The 23380-nt window shown below is 39.6% G+C and overlaps 1 protein-coding gene across 1 annotated transcript in view; it reads right to left on the bottom strand.

Moving 5' to 3' along the window:
- The window catches only part of CIP2A (cellular inhibitor of PP2A), a 36753-nt gene extending 18317 nt beyond the window's left edge, over positions 1-18436 (bottom strand). Inside the window, exons 1-12 of the mRNA XM_045001859.1 lie at positions 18257-18436; positions 14584-14731; positions 12847-12959; positions 8509-8603; positions 7766-7862; positions 6102-6224; positions 5779-5924; positions 5341-5416; positions 3152-3379; positions 2368-2527; positions 1067-1208; positions 110-209 (exon numbers count right to left, since the gene is read on the bottom strand). Coding sequence (XP_044857794.1) covers positions 110-209; positions 1067-1208; positions 2368-2527; positions 3152-3379; positions 5341-5416; positions 5779-5924; positions 6102-6224; positions 7766-7862; positions 8509-8603; positions 12847-12959; positions 14584-14731; positions 18257-18358 — 1530 coding nt within the window. The 5' untranslated portion in view covers positions 18359-18436. The remainder of the gene's footprint in view (positions 1-109; positions 210-1066; positions 1209-2367; positions 2528-3151; positions 3380-5340; positions 5417-5778; positions 5925-6101; positions 6225-7765; positions 7863-8508; positions 8604-12846; positions 12960-14583; positions 14732-18256) is intronic.
- Between the last annotated feature and the right edge of the window lie 4944 nt (positions 18437-23380).

The raw sequence follows: 23380 nt of genomic DNA on the forward strand, positions 1-23380 counted from the left end.
GAGTTATGGACACTTGAGATTTATGCTGGAAACATTCAGAATCAAATCAAAGGTGATATAATATATATTCACCTTCTTAATCATTCTTTGTAAATCATTTAAAGCCTACCTGAAGAATTTTGTAGAAACTGACTTCCATACTAGGCACCAACTGTTTAAGTCTGCTCATAAGATCAAGTGTTTTCAAAATGACATCAGCAGCAAGTTTGCTTTAAACAAAATAAAATTGGAATGAAAAGTGAAAGTTTTAAATATATACTGAGAGTAAGTTTGTGCTTTCTTTTTAGAAAAAAGGTTGACTTGAATTTAATGATACAATGGCAAACATGGAAATTGAATTCCTCTACCAATTCATAGAACAGAAACAGATGGTAGCAATGCAGGCTTCCCCTAACTCTACCATGCAATGTGTACCAACTATCTCTAGCAGAAAGTTCAGTCACCACACTGTGGTCTCTCTGCTGTGATCAAGGATAAGGAAGAAACAAGGGAGGATTTTACATGAGACATTTGTAAAACCTGAAGCAGACATAAGAAATTCATTTCACATAAGCCAATTAATAGAGGACAAATGATAACTCCTAGTCACCTATCATATGGGATAGTTTCAGATTGGTGACATTGAGGCGAAACCTATGATTAGCCCATTCTCATGCCCCAACCCGTTTGGTCCCCCTGAAATCACGTATTTTCAATGTTTCTACCAAAATAATTTCAAATAGATTTCTGAAGTTCAGTTGTCTAAACCCAAGATGTAAAAGAATGGATGACTTGAACATTAAAGGCACCTAGGATATAAACTGATAACTAAGGTTGGATTAGTACATATTAGGTTTGCTTTTCTATATAACCAGAATTCCAATTTATCCTGAAAACTACAAAAGTTCTAACAATTTAAGGAAGACAATACTCAATGAACAGCTAAAGCTACCATTCTGCTCTCTTAATGCTGCTCTCTATTGCCAAGAAAATTAGCCTTAACAGAAGCATAGGTTTTTTGGTACTTTATAACCCTCATTTTCAGAATAAATTCGGTTTTAGCTTAATTTGATTTTAGCATGCTCACCACAGTTCAGAGTCCACCATCTTTGTCCCAAAGCCAACATCAATCCCACTGCACGTAAACTGGTGTTCTATTAGAGATGTGCATCTGCTTGCAGTCAGTGCCTTAGAGGCATGCACTTTCATCGTGTCATCTCCACAAAGCAGTACATTCAGTTAAGGATGCAGACTAATTTATTCTTTTATGCATTATAATATACTAAAAGCTTTTTGGATTAGATTAAAAAAATCAAATATTTGAGACACTTGACAAGTGAACACCACTTCTCAATTACAATGAAGCTCCTTAAAGATACAAGGGAGTGAGCTTTTTTTTTTTTTTTGTTTCTCTCTCTCCAAACAAAACACAATTTTTTTGGCACTTAAAAAACCTAAACTCATACCATATTAAGCTGTGAATCACTAGCAGAACAAAGTTTGGCTAGGCCAGTTCTTGGATGGGAATCTCCTAAGAACACCAAGATGCTACAGGAAATAACCGACGACTGAAAAGACGGCACCTTGCACTTTAGAGCTCACTCAAAAGAATACTCCTCCCTGCATCACAGGACACAGGTCACTAATGCTGTAGATGTAATTTTTCCAAATTTACAAAAGAGGACCTACAAATAAGTGCATGAATTGAAAGCTTTGTGGTGCGCCTCATAGTAACTGACCATTCCACATTGTTATGAATTTATCATCAACACTGATGTGAAATAGCATAATAGCAGCCCTCCCTCCCTTTTTAATAGATGGGGCACTGACAGGGAGAAAGTGACTTGCTCAAGGTCACATGAAGTCTGTGGCAGGAACAGAACCCAGATTGCCTAAACAGCAGTCCAGCTTAACCACAAAACAATCCTTTTTCTTTTGCGATCATCTAAAATCCATGGATTCTTTGCAAAAGCAACCTAGCAAGTACGTGCTACTTAAGTTTCCCCTGCAGTTTCAACTAGAAAAGGTTATTTCCTGTCATAATTGTGGGTAGTGGTACTATGTGCTGTTAAACAGCTGCCTGCCACATTTCACCCTACAGGCACCTGTACTGAATGTTAAATAAGGTGATCTTTGTATATTGGTTACAATAACTAATAAAAGTACTTTTCACCCTGAAGGATTTCAAGCTGCAAGGAAAAAGGAAAATTTAATTTTGAAGTTTACTTTTAAGACATTAATTTCAGGTCACCTTAATATCTTTAAAAACTGATTTTTTTTTTGGAAAAAAGCGATTTTATAAGTATCTATAAAAATAGCAATTTGTAAGATCTTACGATAACAGAGCTCATATTATACAGCCAACAGGAATAACTTGCATAAGGATATTTAGCATGACATCAATGACTTTGACCATTCTCTCACATCTCTTCTTCGCCAATAGCTCATCCAGATTCTGTTCTGGCAACTGAAGGTGATCAAGGAGGACAGGTAGCAAAAGATCAACAAAGCGTTCAGCTGAAGTGCTGTTGCCGGTATCAATAACATCCTGCAGCAAAACACATACAGATTCCAAACTGCATCAAAATTTAAACCACTAATCAAGGAGGTGTAAGCTACTCCTATCTCTAGATCAGCCTACTAACTTCCTCACCTTGGTCCCAGTAACATTCATGCATCCCAGCTTAGGGGCCTCTCCAGCTCTACTCCCAACTGATGATGCTGTTTTTAGATTTACTTTTCAAACTATTGACCAGCATCACCAGATTTAGGAAAGAATTGTTAAGTATACACAATCAGCAGAGACCACCACACTTCTGCAAGTCCTTCAAAATAGCTACAATTGTTTACTTCTTGAAGAAATTTTGTATTCCAAACATTTTAGAACTAAATGCAAGACTTTATGCATTTAGGTAACAGTTTTAATGTGTATCAGATATAAGATCTAGACTGACAGTGCCCTCTTAAGGGGAAAACCAAGTTACAAAATTTGTTAGTCTAAAAAGAAACATTACAGCAATTACACTTAGGGTTTATCTTCACGCTTTGCTTTCCAAATAAAAAATATGTATGTGATACACAATTTATGATTTGTAAAATACAGGCGTGTGTGTTTCTGAATTGGATAACATTAATTCAGATACAAGGTGACCACTAAAATGAGTCTTGGTACCTCAAATATCTCCTTGAACAATTCTAAAGCTAGAACACAACAGTTTTCAGATCCTTCCAATGGTTGGTTTAACCAGTGCACTAAAACAATAGATGGCTCTGAAGGTTTAGAACGGGCTGTAAATCTGGTACTTCCAGAGACTGGCACACCAGATGGCTCCAGTATTGTCTGACGTACAACATGGCGCAGTTCAGTCACTGAACAAAAAGCAAGTAGTAATTCCAAGACCTGTACAAATCAGAAGTACAAGAGAAGTTAAATATTTTACAGTCATGCAAATAAAGCAAATACATTGTTTATTAGAATTGTGCACAGTGACACCTATTGCCAAGGTTGTCTCAGCACTTCCATGACGGTGGATTGATTTAAAGTGATTTAAAACACTGATTGCTGAATTAAATCATAATTAAAACCAGGAAATCTTGATTTAAGTCACTGATTAGGAAAATAGCTAAAGTACAACTGGAAAACAAGATTATAAACAAAAGTTGATTTTCATTGGCATTTAACCATAAAAATATTTATTTTTGCAACTAAATATAGCCTTTACACTAAATATGGTACTTTTTGCTACTAACAGGATACACTATACACATTTGAGCAATTACATACCTTAAATTAAGAATCTGAACATATGTTAATGTTAAAAATGGTGAATAATGCATTTCTTATTTACTAAATTAACTTCAATTTGTGACTTGTGTCAAGCTGCACTTGAATAGAAATTTAAATTGAATTATTTAAACTAATATATTTTTAACTACCTTAAAGTGCTGGGTACATAAGAAAATTTATCAAAAACATATTTTGCATTTAAAAACAGATGTATTAAACATAAGTATTAGCTGTAGGCAAATTAATTGAACTGATTTTTCCTGGTTACAATGTCCTTCAAGATTATAGAACTAGCAGACCTCATCCTTTCAGACAGATTTTTATTCATAGATTGGAAGAGAAAACAAGCTTTTTCAGATCCCAGTCTGTTTCTCAGTTTTGAATGAGCTACTCATTGATTTGAACTAGCTGAATAAAATGAAATGAAGAAAATACTCTCTCACACCAGCACAAGCGGCCACCGCTGTCAAAGCTGGTTTAGGATTTCAAGCTAATTCCAGTTCCAGGTACTTAGCCAGAGACATCCACTAGTACAGTAGTTTGTCCCTCTCTAAAACGTTGGCGGCAAACATGTACTGCTTGAGTATAATTTATTTCAAGTCACTTAAATTAATAGATTAGCCAGTTTAGGCCTTAAAATAGGTTGTGAAATTCAAATTTAATTTTAAATGATATTATATTTTAAAAAGATATTAAAATAAAATAATTAAAATCAATATCCACTTTCTCATTTAAAATGAAATCATCATCCACCCTGGTTTCCATTACAAAAGATCACTCGGTTGCTTATAACTTCCTCAGAACATTATTCTATTAAAGAAATTAGGTATACTTGCTCTCTTTTTAAGGGCAATTATTTTTCTTTGAAGTTAGCAGGTTCAAATTCCCTAAGATGCAGATATCCCTTTAAATGGTCTGATGGAAACCCAACTAATTTGACCAAGTTATAAGGGTTAACAAAAACCACACCACACATTGCCCATGCACACTGGATATTAAACAATGACTATTGCCAAGCAATCTATTGGCCGTGCCCATGTATATATACTAGGATATTAATGGATGAAAATGTACACATTGACAACAGAAGAGATTTTAAATAATGAACCTCTAGAACCTTCACATATCAAGCATGTATCTTTTTGTTCACTAGTAGATGCAATGTCCAACACATTAAAATGATTCAGCATTTATCGTCTGCCATGTTGTAAAATTCATTTTAGGAAGGTTTACAAAAAAACCTTTAAAAATAGCTACGTTTACATTATATGCAAGGTATAACTGCAAAGACTATTTAACCTGTAATATTTCCAGGTTGCTGTATGACTATTACTCTTCAAAACAAGAGGAATTATTTCATTTTATGAATGGTGAAATTGATGCAGAGGTTACTGAGCCCCTTCAACTCCCACTGACTTTAATAGGACTTCGATTTCAAGAGCTACTGAACACCTGTGAGAGAGATTTACTTAAGGCCACAAAGTAACTAGAGACAGTATTAGAAGTTATGAGCTCCTGATTTAGGCCAAATGGTTGGTAAATTAGATTCCATAGTTTCTCTCACTGTAATATACCTTTGATGATGAATCAGGATCCCTTCCATGAAGAAGGCCTAATACTTGATTGAGGCATGAGGTGAAGTGTTCATATCTAGATTATAAATGAGAAAAATAAACTAAGCTCTTACTTCAATGAAGTAGTTACTCGATTAAACATTTATGAAAAGCAGTGGATTAAAAGGCCCTCTCCCAGCCCGAACCCTCGAATAGTTACAAAAAGCCAATAGGAAGAAATAAAAGCCAAAGGAAGCATCCTCAACCTTGTAACTGCAATATTTAAAAAGACTAAGCTATACTTTAAAAATCACTTTCTCCTGAAGCTTTTTTTGTATTTTAATGTTGCTATCTAGGAACTCAGGATATTAAGCTTCTTTCATCATTATTTGATCAGTGACATTATTTGAAGATGAGTCTAAAACTGCAACTGGCTAATTTTACAAAGAGAAGTCATACCTAGTAAGATAATCTGCAATTTTGGGGTTCTTCAGCAGATCCATGAGTAGATCAACAGAATATTTTCTTGTCAGTGTGCCATCACCATTTACAAGAATGTTGAATATTAACTGAAATGTCTGATGAATGTTTCGGGCATGGAAGAGCTAATAAAAGGAAATGAGAGCTATTTATGCTACACCACCAATAAATCATCTCCAACTAGTCAAAACAAACTACAGTCAGAAAAACCGACTCAGTCGTTATGGTTATTTGATAGTTTTATTCAAAGTTTACAAATTTCAATGAGATTTTCATAACAAGACTCCAAAATATTTACTTACCTTTTCTCCAACTTCTTCGTTTAAAGTAAGGCTTGATAATATTGAAAGTGCAAACACAACCATAGTTAAACTACTATGGGCCAAGAAACTGATCAAGGTACGATAGAAACCCTTTACGTCATTCTATAGCAAAAAGGAGAAATTCATTAGCATTTGACAGTTTTAATGAGAACATAATTGACAGAACTGTCTGAAATAAGGATTCATAAATAAGGATTCAACCTAGCCTAAAAACTACTCTAAAGTGATACCCAGAAAGAGGCCAGTGAATTACGGGAAATATACAAAATGTAATTTCCACATAAGGCACATACTGGTATGAAAAGTATCCAAACGGAGACTTTAAGTCAAACTTGGTAAAGAAAAAGGGGAGGATTTTCACCCTCATTTTGCAAGATGAATGGAATGCTATTTCATGAACACAAATCTTTGTAGATAAAAGTTAGCTATCGTAAATGGACACCCGATTCCTGTCTAATTCAGTTATATTTTTTTCCTTTATAAATATCAGGGTTACAATGGAAGCCTACTCTCAATGTCATCTATGGAAGAATTAACTTCTCCACATACTGGAAATAACTAACTATATATGCCCCTAAATACTTTGGCAAAGCTGAGGGTAGATTTCACATTTCCATTTTATTCCCTTGTAGTCTTAATTAGAATAAAAATTATTCGGTGAAAATTTTAGCTTTAAGTTTGCCCCAAGGAACCAGGAGTAGGGTGTTAACTACTCCACAGGCTTTTAAGTAGGATCCTGTGTACTCTAATTCTGCAGCACTAGACTTCACCTAAAGTCTCCAAACATAATTTTGTGCCATTATCATAGTAGAGAAATTTAAAAAACAACCAAGACAAGCCAAATGTAAAGCAACAGGATGATGCTTGAGTCTGCAGGGAAGCTAACTGAGATGTGGATTTCCCCTTTCACTTTAATCTGGCCCCCTGGATTAATTCCACTGGCATGGAATCTGTCTTTCTCTCCCATAAAATGCCACAATTTTTCCACTTTGCTGTGAATTCATCGCTCAACTACAAACCACAGTTAACATTAACTTGTGCAGTGGTGGGAACAACAATGAAAGGTATATTACTGTTGAATAAACTTGTGTCGATGCAGCATAAGGGCATGAATCCAACACCAAGATCAGGGGTGATTTTTGCTTTCTTCTCGGAAAGGCAAAAGCCTTTCATATTCAAGTTATGCCAAAAATCAACACTGGATGCCCAAATCCATCTACAATATTAACATTAAAACAGTCTCATGTTAAAGGTATAGAGAAGATGCCATGCTTTTACAATGACAAAATTTAGCTTCTCCCACAAGATCTCAAATGGTGGGTCAGCTTCACACCTCAACTTAATCTTTCACTAAAGATGCATGGAAGCGGCATCTGCAATCTGAACTGGGTGGTAGTGGTGTGAACAAAGCACAGAGAAGGGTAGGTGCTCCACATTATCCCACTGATAATTTTCCCTAATTTTAAAGTGGCACTGCAAGCTCTGGAGGGAAAGTCGGAATCATCACCGCTGCATGAGGGATAGGTGGAAACAAGATGTCGGTGAAAAAGGGAGCTCTAAGTCTTCAAATGATCAGATTTCGACTACTCTCTTCCTTTCCTCTACCCCAGAAAAGAAAATACATAATCAGAGAAGTTTCTTACCAAAGATTTTATATGAGCTTGAACAGAGAGATTGTGTCGACAAAGATTTGCCATTAGTCCCAAACATGGTATCGTTAATTCATCTTCTGTTGATTGACTAAAAAAAGTTCCACAGGACTTAAGAAAGTAACCGTTACAGCCATTTAGCTTCATTTATATATTCAGAATTCAATGAAATCTCCTTCTATGCATAAACATTCATCCAAATTACAGTCATGTATTAAAGACATTTATAAACTTGCAATACAAATTCAGTATGGAAAAGCTACCCACAATACAAAAGTAAGGCCAATCACATGACTCATGTTCACTCATGTCTATGGTCCTAAACCTGCAATGAGCTTCAGGTGCATGTATTAAAGTCACTAAAGCCCTACACAGACACAGCGATCTGCCAAGACAAAGCTTGTTGTAGAGTTGGTGGCTCAAATTGTGAAATAAGTCTAAATGCCAGGCAGAAGTGTTCTCACTGCTATTTTAGTTTTTTGGTTTATTTCTTTCTTTATCTTATTTCTTCAAAAAGCTCAAATTCTCCTTAAACTCTAACAGCTGTAGAGTAAATGCCCCATCTTTGAATATTCTTTGCAACAAACAAATGTCTGGTGATTTAGAAGTGATTACTACATAATTAATACTACATCCAAAGCTTGTGAAATAACAAATTAATGAAGCTATTAAAGAAAGTTTAGAAATGTGTTTAGCTAAAGATTTCTCCCCAAAAAGAAAACTGAACACATACTTACACATGATGCATTAGAAATAAAATCAATTCATCAATATTAGTGCTGGCATGGAAAACTCTGACATTGTAGGTTAATCTCTGCAGAAGTTGAATACTCTGAAGAAATAAAACCAAGCCAGTTACATAGCCTTCCCACAACATTCTACTTTAGAACATGGACATTTGGTGTGAAGACTACAGAGCAGGCCTGCACAACATGCGGCCCCCGTAGGCTCACTCTGCGCCCCGCAGGCAAGCGGCGGGGCGGGGATGCTGGGTTCACCCCCTGCCTGGGGCCCCTGCCTCACGGCCCTGCACGCGCCGCACTCCAACTGCCCTAACGTCCAGAACCACACGTCTGTCTCCTGCTCCTTCCGCCTGGCATACGGCAGGTGCGTCACTTCCGGGGCCCGCTGAGGCAGGATGCACTGGGCATGAGGCAGAGCCGGTAAGTGCCGAGCGAAGGGAGGCGCCTGGCCTGAGCTGCAGCTTGGGGGGGGGGGGGGGGGGCTGGGCCGAGACCCTCCCTAAGCCCTTTCAGTTGGGGGCAGGGCAGCTACTGTGCTGGTTGGTCCCAGGGCGGCCTCCGTAGTGATTTGGGGGCGGGGGAGGGAGTTTGAACTGTGTGGGCAGCCAGGAAATCCACGGGGGAGACGTGTGTGTCTCTGGGTACATCTACACTATCTATCTGGATCTATCGGGGATCGATTTATTGCGTGTAGTGTAGATGCGATAAATCAATCCCCGATCGCTCTCCCGTTGACTGCTGAACTCCAGCAGTGCGAGAGGCGGAAGCAAAGTTGACAGGGGAGCCGCGGCCGTTGATCCAGCGCCGCGGGGACGCGAAGTAAGTAATTTTAATTCGATCTAAGATACGTCGACTTCAGCTACGCTATTCTTGCAGCTGAAGTTGTGTATCTTAGCTCGATCCCTCCGCCCCACCTACAAGTGTAGACCAGGCTACAGTGTGTGTGTGTCGCACCTGCCCTGCCCCGACTGCTGCCCCCTTCCCTGGTCCAGGGACCTTCCCCCTCCCTGGCCCCTGTGTTTGTGTTGGGTGGGGGATGTGTTTCAGGGGGGGCAGCACTGGGGAGGTGTGTTTTAGCGGGGTCAGGGGGTTTCGGCCCTCAGCTGTTTTCTTTGGCGTTAATATGGCCCTCGCCGCTTTAAAAGTTGTGCAGACCTGCTACAGAGGATACTTCTCTACAGTTTAATGAAGGGGTTCTCAAACTGGGGGTCAGGACCTCATAATGGGGTCATGAGGTTATTACATGGGGGGTTGCGAGCTGCCAGCCTCCACCCCAAACCCCCGTTCGCCTCCAGCATTTATAATGGTGTTTTTATATATATATAAAGTGTTTTTAATTTATAAAAGGGGGGGGTCGTCGCACTCAGAGGCTTGCTATGTGAAAGGGGTCACCAATACAAAAGTTTGAGAACCACTGGTTTAATGCGTCATAAGAATAAGCAGTGTTAATTTTGAGACTTGAATCACGTTTAGATCTCGTAAGTAAAAAGTTATGGTGTTACAGAAACAATGTAGTACTGATACATGTGGGATATTCACTTAGCATATCTTTACTTATTTAATTAAAGCAAGGTAACAATCTTGGATTAGTACATTTGAATGCTCACAAACACGTACGACTTGCTTAGGAAAAGGCTTCCCAGTTCTCCCACACAGCTTAGCCAATAAACTTACAATGAGGTGGAGGGATTCTCTATATTTAACTGGGTTTCGGTGAGGCTCCTGAATTTTTTTTTTTTTTTAAACAAATCCCATATAACTATTTAGAGATCTCCAAAATGTAATCTACAATGGCAATAGTATATTGTAAGTAGACATGCATATTAAGAAGAACAGTATAATTATTTAATACGAATGTTTTTTCCCCAAAGGAGTATGGCTTTTTTGTCAAAATGGAAATTTCCACAGGAAATGTCTGTTTATAACAAAAATTTTCCTACAGAAAAAACATTTTCCTACAAACTCTACTATGAATAACCCAGAACTCCCCTTTTTATGTGCAGAGAAATGAGTTTACTCACTCAACTTCCCAAAGTAGCTAATTTGAGATTTGACTGTCAACTTTTACGTAGTATAGCCAAGGATATCACCCAAATATATAACTTAACTTAAAATTTCTAAGTTAGGGAAGTGAGAACAAATATAAATAGGCTGGTTGCCACCACCGCCATCCTAGACACTTCACTGATATTTTAAATGGGAATTTTCATACTGAGAGAAGCTTTCATATGTTAAGCACCAGACAAACCCATGAGCTGCCTGAGTCGCCTGGTACCTTAACAGTCCCTCACAGACCCTGTGACCTCTGGAGAATCCCCTTAGATCAAAAGAGATGGGCTGCAATGGTGACTCAATCTGGTCCCTGCAGATCCCTGTCTAAACACTACCAAAGGAGTACAGCATTGCAGGCAGATCCTGTTCCTTTGTCTGTCTTCTCCACCATAAAGAAAGAATTGCAACACAAGGATGGCAGAGAAATGACAGCTGGGAGACCAGTACCAGCTAAAAGAACATCTACAGGGTTAAAAAAAAGCATTGCCAAATGCTCTTGGTTAATAAAGAGGACAGACCAAAAATCAGTGAAATCAATCTGGGGAGGACTGCTTTAAGAGGAATGAGTAAGATCTGCCTGCAGCTGTTGGTGGCATAACATAAATGGCAGAGTCTAAAAAAATACAGCCATTCCCCATTCTGCCTTGGCTGATAGGTCTTGTGCTGCCTTCAAATAGCTGTGAACAGATGGAAGAACAAAAACATGGACCCACTATAAGTAACCTGCAGACCTTCAGTGGGAAAAAGCCAGTTTTCCCTTCATTAATGACTGATGCTAGAGTAGACACAAATAAGTTGACCAGCGAATCAGTGTCTATAGTTATTTAGATCACTCATTCTCCCATCTGTGAAAGGAGATAGAGATGTCTGTCTCCATCTGTAGATCTCAAAGCACTTTACAAAGAAGAGTGTTGCAAGAGATGAGGGATTAAAAGGGTCTGTAACAAAAATGTAAAGATGGAAATATGCAAGACAGAGATATATTAGACTATCAAGAGTGATATCCTTAAAGCTAAATACCTGCTTCAAAATAACAAAGTGAACCCACTCCCCCCTCACTAGCTTCTTGAAGTAAACATTGCCAATTTCTAAGTCAATAATTCTTGTAAATTAGAACAGGATGAAAACACAAAATAAAAGTAAATAAGTAGTTTACCATAAGTAAATACTGAATAGTCCTAAAACCATTTGTACATAACTTAGATAATATGATGGTGTTGTAGACAACTTTGAGACAGTAAACAAAATATACAACTTAAATACTTTGATTCTATATATCAGGGAGACCACCTTGAACAGCGTTTCTTGCATGCGGCCACAGACTCCTGGGCAGTGATTGGGACGGGGAAACAGTGTCCCTTCTCCTGGGGCTGCCAGCAGGGGTTGGGCCCTGTTCCTTTCTGGAGCCACAAATGCCAGAGAACCAGGCAGCTGATGTGAGTTCCCCACATTCCCAGGGGCAGTGGGGCTTGGCCTTCCAGCTTCCGCCTGGGGTAGTGGGTGGCAGGCTCTGGCTGTGGGGCTCCACCCCCGGCTGCAGGGCTTCAAGCTCAGGCTGCAGGCTCACCAATCCCACAATGTCGCTGGACCCTGACACTTCCCTGGGCCCTCCATTGCCCCTGGCCCCTGCTGCCTCCCTACCCGCCTCTCTATCCAGGGCTTAATTTGTTGCCTGGTTTGTGCCAGGGCTGAGTAATTCTGCTGTGAAAGGCGATATTTGTATGTTTGTTAACATCACTCTTTACTGCTGTGAAAACTAGTACTTGTATGTTTGCTAATATCACTTTAAACTGCAGACTTACTATATAGCTCAGAGGCAGTGGACTTATTAGCTAGCAAATCTAAAAAAAGGAATAAAAAAAGCAAAAGAAAAAAAAGACAAGACCATGCAAAGCACCTTATTTTGTTTCTATTCTGTTTATGTCCAGTAAAGAAGAGACAATTGTACATTATTTTTATTATCGAGTCAGCAAAAAAACCCTATTTAAATGGCATGTATGTGTGCATTTGGACGTGTATATGTGCATTTGTTTTTCCTAAAGTATTTTAAGAAAAATTGTCAGAGCACTCACCAAGAGTTGGTGGCTGCACTCTAAGGCCACCCAAACATTTCTTGTGAGAATCCCTGACCTTGAGTTTCCTAAAATGCACGATTTTCATTAGGGATCCCTGCTTATTAAAAATATAGCATTTTTGGTTTTGTTATAAATTTGAGAATAGACTCTTTAGAAGAATTAACTCTAGGATACAGATAAAGTATTAAGAATTACTTTGTCTTACCTGTACCAATACTGGATCATTAGGATTGGTAGAGCTTCGGTGAACCACTCCTGCCAGCACGCTAGTCAAATTATAAGTATTCTGAAGAGCTTCTCTGGTCTCTTTGTCCAAAACTACAGTGTAAAGGCATTTGTTAAAGTCCTGCACAACAGCAGTTAATAATATAAGCAATATTAGCTAGCAGTCTGAGCACTGAATTGGGAAACAGTAACTCTGAGCTCTATCCCTAGTTTTGTTGTGTGTTTTGTTGTTGTTTTTTTAAACCAGCTCCCTAACTTTTTACATGCTCTGTGACCATGAGCAAGTCAAAACTTCTCTGCTTGTTCCAGACTACCTTCTGCCCAAATGCAACATGGGACCACTGCCACTTACTTCACAGGATGTTGTAAGGACCATTCTACCCTGTCTAAAAAACCCTCTTGAAGTATTATAGGCCAGCTGCGCAAAACTGCCAAGCAGCTTTATCAGCCTACACAGAAAAATCTACTTGTGGCTCTTCAACCAAGATTGGGAGGGGAGGGCCCTCAAAACTAAGTTTACTCACAGATCAAACACTGTAAGATAGAACTACTCTTCACTCTAGTGAGTAAACAAGCAGATTTTTTACTCTTTACTAGAGTGAAGGCATTTTGTCTAGGTTACTGCTACACATTAAAAAACAAACAAAAAACACAACTGTTTCAAGATCTAGGAACCCATAAAAATCCTTACCAAAAAAAAAGATTTAAAACAGACTCCAACTACCCCATATCATACCGACATATAACCAGATGTAATAAACCTAAGACCACCAGCCCCTTCAAATGCTTTGCAACCTCATTCATTTCTCAACTTTTATGGGCTAAATGCCAGAAAGAAAAGATCATCCTTCAAGCATGCCCTGGAGATTGGCTTGAATCAGCCTGAGTCTGTTAAAGAGCAGAAGCAAGTTCCAATTCTGCAGTCCCATAACAAATGCCCTGCCAGCAATCCTCTCTTTTATACCTCAGACACTTCTGCTAACTGCAACTGTGGAAGAATCCCAAAGGGAAAGCAGCTGTCAAAGAAAATGAATACTGCAAGTGTTATTCATCAGTTACACAAGCTAGGTTGATGGAGAGGGATAGCTCAGTGGTTTGAGCACTGGCCTGCTAAACCCAGGGTTGTGAATTCAATCTTTGAGGGGTCCATTTACAGAACTGGGGTAAAAATCTGGGGATTGGTCCCACTTTGAGCAGGGGCTTGGACTAGATGACCTCCTGAGGTCCCTTCCAACCCTCTGATTCTATGAGGGAGAGAAACCCTCATGCTTTGGAATGTAAGACAACCACTAACTATATGGATTTAGGAAAAACTTCTCCTATGGGTGTATTAGATAGCTGTCAAGCACAGGAGATTTTACATAAATTCACTGAAGCATCTGGTATGGGCCATATTAGAGACAATACTAAATCAGATGGATTTTTTTTTCTGATTCAGTTTGGCAATTTCTGTGCTCCCACAGAATGCAAGATATCACACACTGCCAGGAATAAGATATTAGAAACTAAATACTTATTATTTTATTACAGTACAGAGTTGATTATTCCCCATCCCTCAAATCAATGCAATTTGCACAGATAATATACAAATATAGCAGATAACTCACATGCACATGCAACCTGTCACTGATTCCAACTGTTTTAAGACTTATTAAAAATCTTTAAAAATTTAGCCTTAATTCCCCTAAAAGAAAAGTTAAAGATGTGAACAAGTTACCTAGTTGTGACAACAAAGTAATCACAGACAGGATTAAACATGGACTTATATTTGGGTCCTCAATGAGCTCTACTAGACAGCTGAGACATTCACTTGGCAGTATTTGGTTTGATGCAAACAATCTTGTTAGCTTCAATCCAGAGATAACCTAAAAAGACATTTTAAATTAAATAAGTATTATATAACTGCAACAACATGTGTCTTAGTTCAGAGGGGAGTCGTATTTTCAGTTCAATACAATATACTGCCAACACCAGTGGCATCACAGCACACAGATACTTTCGCTTGCCTCTTTTAGCTCACTTTTGTTGAATTTGTAGAACTCTGGAAATATGTTTTTCATTACTGTATGTATGTCCTTAATATTTGAAAAACGTGTATTTCTTCTGTTTCAGACTTATAAACAGTTGGTTTATTTTGTGCACAGCACTACCAATTATACCTGTGGGAATTGATTTTAAGTTAACAGCTGCTGCAGCGTGAACACAAATCATTACTAGTTTATAAATACAAAAATACTACAAGTCTGTATTTGTACATAAGAAACATACAGCACCAGGTAAATTATCCACCAGTTTATGCATCTTTTAGGATAAAAAAAAATATTGGTTTTACATAGCCTGGAAATGTATCGTCTGAACAGAAGGTTTGAAAACTAGTGCCCAATTAAATATGATAGATTAATTCACAGTAAGACACAGAATTTCAATAAAAAGCATTATTCTGTACAAAGATATGAAATATTCACAAACAACATTTTGCTAATCTGTTGCATTAAAGAACCAAGGCAGGAAAGACTGAACTCTGTTTCTTCAACTCCAAATTAGGGGGTGTCAAAGAATGACCTGTTTTCTTTAATGTTGAACCATCAAATTCACTAAAACATGCTGGAATTAATCTCATTTTAACTCTACAGCCCATACCATGGAATAGTTTGCTAGAACTAGTATATACACTAGACAACAAAAAAAGTTACAGCAGTTATGTCTACAGTTGGTTGCTATAGACAATGAAGAAAAAATGAACAAACATGAAAGAGTTACAGACATACTCATTAAAACATTAAATTAATTACCTGCATTTGAGCATATTTTGAAAGTTATGCAACTGACAATTTCAGTTGTAAAACATTCATGTACCACTCATAACTCGCACCAGTAGACTGTCAAGTGCATTTTGGGAAAATAAAGTTGATTAGGGTTTTAACTGGGGCTGTCAATTAATCGCAGTTAACTCACACAATTAACTCAAAAAAATTAAACGCAATTAATCACAGTTTTAATCGCACTGTTCAACAATAGAACAATTGAAATTTATTAAATAGTTCGGATGTTTTTCTACATTTTCATATATATTGTATTCTGTGTCGTAACTGAATTCAAAGTGTATATTTTTTTATTACAAATACTTGCACTGTCAACATGATAAACAGAATAAATAGTATTTTTCAATTCACCTCATTCAAGTCCTGTAGTGCAATCTCTTTATCGTGAAAGTGCAACTTACAAATATAGATTTTTTTGTTATATAATTGCACTCAAAACCAAAACAATGTAAAATTTTAGGGCCTACAAGTCCTACTTCTTGTTCAGCCAATCGCTCAGACAAGCAAGTTTGTTACATTTATGGGAGATAATGCTGCCCTCTTCTTAATTACAAGATCACCAGAAAGTGAGAACAGACATTTGCATGGCAATTTTGGAGTTGGCATTGCAAGGTATTTACATGCCAGATATGCTAAACATTCGTATATCCCTTCATGCTTCAGCCACCATTCCAGAGGACATGATTCCATGCTGATGATGCTCGGCATGGAATTAATTAAATTTGTGATTGATCTCCTTTGGTGAGATAATATGTCCCCTGCTCTGTTTTACCCGCATTCTGCCATATATTTCATGTTATAGGAGTCTCGAATGATGACCCAGAACGTTGTTCATTTTAAGAACACTTTCACTGCAGATTTCACAAAATGCAAAGAAGGTACCAATGTTTGATTTCTAAAGATAGCTACGGCACTCAACCCAAGGTTTAAGAATCTGAAGTGCCTTCCAAAATCTGAGCGGGACGAGGTGTGGAGCATGCTTTCAGAAGTCTTAAAAGAGCAACACTCTAATGCGGAAGCTACAGAACCTGAACCACAAAAAAGAAAATCAACCTTCTCCTGGTGGCATCTGACTCAGATTATGAAAATGAACATGCGTCGGTCCACATTGCTTTGGATTGTTAACGAGCAGAACCCATCATCAGCATGGACGCATGTTCTCTGGAATGGTGGTTGAAGCATGAAGTGACATGAATCTTTAGCACATCTGGCATGTAAATATCTTGTGATGCCGGCTACAACACTACAATGTCAGTTGACAGCCCTAGTTTTAACATGTATTTGGATTTTTTTTTAACCCTATCCACAGGGTTGGGAAAGGAGGCTTTAACTGTAAATACATATGTTATAATATAGAAAATTGCTTCATTCAAGTCTCACCCCATGGCTTTTGTTTGTTAATATTTATAATTTTTAGTTATGAAAATGACCCCAGTGTATAATCTGTAGATCAAACTAAGAAGAGCTTTGGAGTTCTCAAGAGACTTCATAAATGCAGAATACTATTAAAGAATGACAGCAGAAAGTATTAGCATATTTTCTACAGGGACAGTCATCCTGAAGCTTTGATCAATTTAATAAGTTAAAAAGTCTCAATTGTATACCTGCCATTTCGGCTCCCTGAGAGTTTTCATTGTTTTGTTTTACAAATGCATATTTTTTTTTATTTAAATTTAGGCACTCTGTCTATGCTCCTATGAAGGGTCCAAATGAAGACAGGGCAAATTGACTTACACAGGGGAAGCTATAAAACTGATCATACTCAAAAAGTAATTAACTATATACAGAAATAAAGTTTCCCTCTAATGTCAGTTACAGCTATAGGCCAAGTTGTGTCCTCAGAAACAACAACATTTCCAAGGAGAGGTGTGATTTTAAAGACAATGATTTCTTTAACAAGAACAGCAGCAAACATGGGAAGAGACTTTATAGAGGTAGGGGGGCAATAAGAGCAGGGGCTCAATGGTCCATGCAGGGGCAAGAACGGCCTGGCTGAACTAAGCTAGTCTCCTCTATAACCGCATTTGCAATCCAGTTGCAACTACAAATTAATTCAACAACAAAAGGCAAGGGTGGGGAGGAGAGAAGAGGATCAAGGCGACTAAATAAACAAAAACACAGAGTGCAAGACCCCAGGAACCTGATGGGGCTGCCGCTGTAGTTTTGCCAAACTCTGGCATTTAAAAAAAAAACAAGCCAGGCGCAAAGACACGACCAGGGTAAGATTTAAGAGGCAGCACAGACTGGGAGGGATCGTTTTGCTACCCGGGGCCAAACCACGGGCTGGGCGAGGTTAAGGCACCTGAGTCACGTTTCCAAGCTTAACACAGATTTTTTTTAAAAGTGACACCCCCCCCCCGCGCTGATCCCGGGACTCCCGGAGCTCGGGCTTTAAGAAAACACGCACCCAATACTGTGGGACCCACAGTAACTCCCTCCCGCCGAGCAGGGAGAGGCCAGCGGGGCGGGCGAGGCGCCCCCAGCCCGAGGAGGGGTGTGCGGCAGGCGCTGCGCGGTTCCCGGCCCCGTCTCTCCCGGGGGCCCCGGGCCGGCCGGCCGCGCGCTCACCTCCAGGCTGCGCTGCAGCTGCGCCGCGTGGGGCGCGCTCTTGGCGGCCCGGTACTGGGCGGCGGCCAGCAGCAGGGACTTCATACAGGCCGGGGCGTCCATGCCGCCCGCGCCGCGCCTCACGCGCGCAGGCGGCTCGCACTCGTATTTGGCGCCCGCGCCGCCATCTTAGCTCCGAGAGCGTCCGGACCCGCAGAGCCAGCCCGCCCCGCGCGGTGCATCACGGGACCGGCGCTAGCTGAGGCGGTCGCTGTGGGCGGGGGGTCCCGCGCGGGCATCCTGGGAGCTCGGCCCCGCGGGCGGGGCGGAGTCAGGTTCCGGCCGGTGCATGCCGGGAACGGCGGCCGCCATCGCTCTGTGGGGGTAGAGCCCCGCCCGCTTCCCAGGCCGGTGTAGTGGCTGTTGGCAGTGAGGCCGCCATCGCTCTGTGGGGGTCCGCTCCCAGCGCGGGGAGACCAGGCAGCCGCTGGGTGCGTTGTCCCTATGGGGCTGCAGTGGGGCGCGGGCGGCCCGGTGCCTGGCTAGCAGGGGGCTGGAGCAGCGTGTGTGTGGCAGGGGGAGGGGCTGAGAGACATTGGACCAAACTGTAAACCCTGTATGTGATGGGAGCCGCTTCAAGAGGGGGGGAGCAGCAGCAGCACCGCTAGTCCCCGCACCGGTGGGCGGGAGCAGGGTAGCTGCGAGCTGGGCGAGCCTTAGTGCAACACCCTCTGCTCCCCCCACATGGGGGGAGGGTGCATCTGCCGGCCTGCTGCACCCCTGGAGCCACTGTGTCCCCAACCCCCGTCGCCATGACCCAGCAAGTATCCGCATAGGTGCCCCTGGTGCTGCCCAGCTGCCTAACAAGGCAGGATGCTGCCCATGGGCTGTGGCGGCTACATGAGCACTAAGTGTTCCTGGCCCCTCGCTTGGGCCGCCTGCCCTGGCCAGTTAACATGACACTCGCTCTATGGAACGTGAAAGTATCCCTGACAGAAAGTATCCCACGCAGGGAGCCCATGGTATAATTTTGCATTGTGAGGAAAACATTGTAGGCATCTGAAAACCAGCACAATGCTTTCTGTGTGCAGAGTGTTGGTCCCAGCATATTAGACAGACAAGGTGGGTGAGGTGTAATATCTTTTATTGGACCAGCTGCTGTTGGCGAGAGAGAAACTTTTGAGCCAGACACAGCTCTTCTGTATGTCATCTGCTTTGTGAGACCATGAAAGCATGTCTCTTGCACCAACAGAAGTTGGTCCAATAAAAGCTATGACTTCTTGACAAACCCCCTAAAGGGGTTTGAATTATATGTTAAGTAAATGGCCTTTACCCAATAGCCATGTATTTTTGCCCAGGTAGCAAGCCTCACAAGGAAGGACTTGAGTAGTCTTGTGAGTAAAAATGTTTTAAAAAAAAGACCAAAAGGGTGGGGGCTAGTTAAAAAGCCCACCCTCCTAGCTAAACTGGTAGTGAAACAAGTTAGTGCCCATGGAAGGGATGGTTCAGCAAGAAAAGCAGAATCGGGCCCAGGTGGGCAGGCAACAAACAAAAAAATTAAAAAACAGGTTAAAAACTTTTAAGGATGCAGTAAAAAAAAAAAAGTAAGTATGTATAAGCATGGGGATTTCAAATACCCAGGAGGATATTTGAAATAGTAATTTAAATTAATAAGTAATTTAAGCAAGTAATTTAAGAAAAAGTAAAAAGTTAACTCTGTAGTTGCTGAAGGGAACAGGAGTTAAACTTTGTAAAAATGCTAAAAAAAATTCTTGGTGTCTTTAAATGTTTGTAAATAAATTCAGGCAAAAAAATTATTAGATTGCAATCATTTGGCTATAAACAATTTCGTTAAATTAGCTAAAAAATGTATACAGTGCTATGTAATTAAAATTGTATTAGGCTCTAAGGGCACTATAAGTAGTAATGTTTTCTTTCAGTGTTTAAAAGTAAAAGTAAAAAGCAAGCCAAAAAGCATCTGTATTAATGCAAATTATTTAACTAATAAGGTAAAAGCCACTAAAACCTGGGCTGCCTATAAAACCCATACAAGAAAATATGGGGTAATTCCCCTGTTTTGCCTGAAATCAACAAAAGTATTTGTATATTTTAAGCAATAATTAACTGCCCAGAAGGGGTAGACCTCTGTTTTTGTCTTTCAAATAATCAAAAAAAACTAATGCCAGCTGAATAGCATTCAACGTACCATGCATTTACTGGCACAGTAGAAATTATGTTTTGTGTGCTATGTTCTGTCTTGTGGCCAAAATTGTTGTGTTTAATATTTTCATGAAATAGTCTAATTTAAAATCAAGCAAAAGTGTTGGATTAAAATGCAAATACTTGTTTTGTTCAACTTGAAATACAAAGTGTTTGAATAAATCAAAAAAATGTAATATACTAAAGTCTAATACATTTCCTTAAGTAAAAAAAAAACTCATTGGCCAAATCTTTTAATTAAAAATTGTTATTAAAATTTGCATACCAACAGTCTTTGAAAGCAAGGACATAAAAAGTTAACCCACTCCCCATATTATACATGGGATCCTTCTGGCTATCTCAAACTTCTAGCCAGAGGGCTGGGAATGGTGGAAAGCTATTAAACTAAAGGTTGTATTAAATAAACTCATCAAAGTGGGTGTGCTTGTCCTGGCTTGTTGTTCCAAAGCTCTGTAAAAAGTTATTTTAGTAAAAAAAATATGTAGCATACATTAAATAATAAAACTAATGTACTGTATAATAGCAATGTTTATATGTTCATAATTTAAAAAAAGCGTATAAGTAAAAAGTAAAAGTTTCCTTTAAGTTAAAAAAGCCAAAAAAAAAATTAACTAAATAAAAAAAATAGCTAACATGCTCAGTCTAAAAATAAGGCGCTGGCCCCATTCAAGGACACTGCTCACAGTTAAGACTTGGCTAATAACCAAAAAAAGGGGGGTACTTAAAATTTGCCCATGCAGCTATAAAATCTATAAAACACTGCCAGGCACTAATAAAATGTGTTAGGTTTCTTTTCTCACAGGTAAAAAAGCGCTACCCAAAGACCCTAGCAGCCCTGCCACTCTTGGAACCAGGAAACTGAATCAATGTAAAGGTCCACCAACGAAAAACTGCTTTGGCTCCATGCTGGAAAGGCCCTTATTAAGTCCTGCTAACTACCAACACCGCTGTGAAGTGCCAAAGACTGACTGCCTGGACCCATGATTCTTACTGCAAAAAGACCCCTCCACCTCAGGAGAATTATCCTACTGATGATTAGCCTATTCCTTCTTCTAGTTCTACTGTGCTTTCTGGACAGCAGGGAAAAAGGGGACAAGGTGAAGTGCTAGTTAACCTCTCCCTTGTCCACTAACAAACCTACTGTGCCTTTAAACTTTTCTAAAAAAATCAAAAACCATTACAGGGTAATGTGCTGGTAACCTCTCCCCTGTAAAATGCTAAATCACAACTGTTTTAAAAAAAATAAAATAAAACACTCACTCCACTAAAATTGCCAAAGTCCAGGAATTTCTAACTAAAAAGGACATTAAAAACTAACCCTGGTGAAAAAACAAAAAATTATACACTGGCAAAAAAAAAATTTGTTAAAACCCATGCTTGGGAATGTGGTATTAATTAAATTTTGGGGTTTATTCTACAGGTTGCGCCCTGTGTTCTAAATAAATCCTTCAGCATGTATTGCCCTCCCCAATTAAATTTTAAATAACATTGCCCTTATCCAGTTTCCAGATCACTTCTACATACCCAAATTGCTCACAAGGGGCTGCCATTAAATTAGCACAACAAAGAGTCTGGGTTATTTCCTCTGGAAAAAGGGGGAATTAACCAGATCCCTGTGGGCTAGGGCCAATAGTGCAGCAGCCATTTAAAATATTCTTAAAAGCCAAAAACATAATAAAAAATTGGGCCAACTAGAAAAAGCCACTAGCCTTATTTCTAAAGTTCAGCTATCCCAAGTACAGGCTGAAGTTGGTAAGTTACCTGTCATTTCCACCCTTAGTTCTATAATACAGAAGTTACTGACAAAAATGGTATTAAATATCACTGAGGCTGGAAAGGCATTGCAGTAAAATCTAGTATGTTTAAAAATTCAAAATTTCCTGAATGACCAGCTAATGGCCATTCAGAGTAATCTTAAGCACCAGACTTGGCCCACTGCCCTTACAGACGCATCAGAAGTACCATCTAATCTGTGGTCATGAAAACATACTTGGACACTTTCTGGATGGAAGTGTGGACATTCACAGTGCTCCTTCCAAGCATATAAACCGGTTAGGGCGGGTGTGGGCTCCCACATACCAAATCCTGCCAGGTCCATGGGGAGGATGCATATAAAACTAAATTATTCACCAAAACATCTAAAAAATTAAACCACTTAGTATACCTAACTAATTTATAGTCAGTGCCCCAATCCCTTAGTTGTTAAATAAACAAGATTTCACTCTTTTGTCCATGCATTCATTCCTGGGTTGGGGGTAACTAAGCTCAAAAAAGCAGTTGTAAATATTTCTGCAGAGCTTCATTGCTTTTTGTCCTCAAATTTGAGAAAACTCAGCCAAAAGTTTGTTGAGTATTCTCAAAGGGGGAAATTGTTGGTGTCCCTAGGCCTAAGTGAACCAAAGTTGTGACTCTAGGCCTGAGTAAACCAAAGTTCTTCCATGCTGTAAACTTTAACCAGCCTAAAATGCTAACAAACAGCAAGCAAAATGTGTAAGTCAGCTTTTCTAGCAAACAGCTAACAGCTGTAGCTTCGCTCAAACTAGCAAAAGCGGTAGTAATAAAAAGGGGAAAAAAGTCTACATGCGCCTGGGCCAACAAGGCCAAAAATAAGCATGCAAACAAAAACTTTTCTAACACGCTAAAATGTAATGCTTAAAGTAACTGCTGTTAAAAAAAAGGGTTAAAAAAAAAAGGCTTACACAAACAGCTTAAAATATAAAAAAAACTTGCTTGTATTTAGTGTGCTTAATTTAAAACATGTCTGTCTCCTGGCATCGCTTTAAAATCTCAAATAAATTTTGTCTGCTTCTCCACCCTGGTGTGTTAATTAGTGCGACGCACACCGGGCAACAAACCCGCTGTTGCCCCCTCGGGCCCTTTGGGCTGGCAACACAGTGAAAATGATAGTGTAGTTTAATCCAACAT

The sequence above is a fragment of the Mauremys mutica genome, chromosome 1 (genome assembly GCF_020497125.1).
Source record: "Mauremys mutica isolate MM-2020 ecotype Southern chromosome 1, ASM2049712v1, whole genome shotgun sequence".
Lineage (NCBI taxonomy): Eukaryota > Metazoa > Chordata > Testudines > Geoemydidae > Mauremys > Mauremys mutica.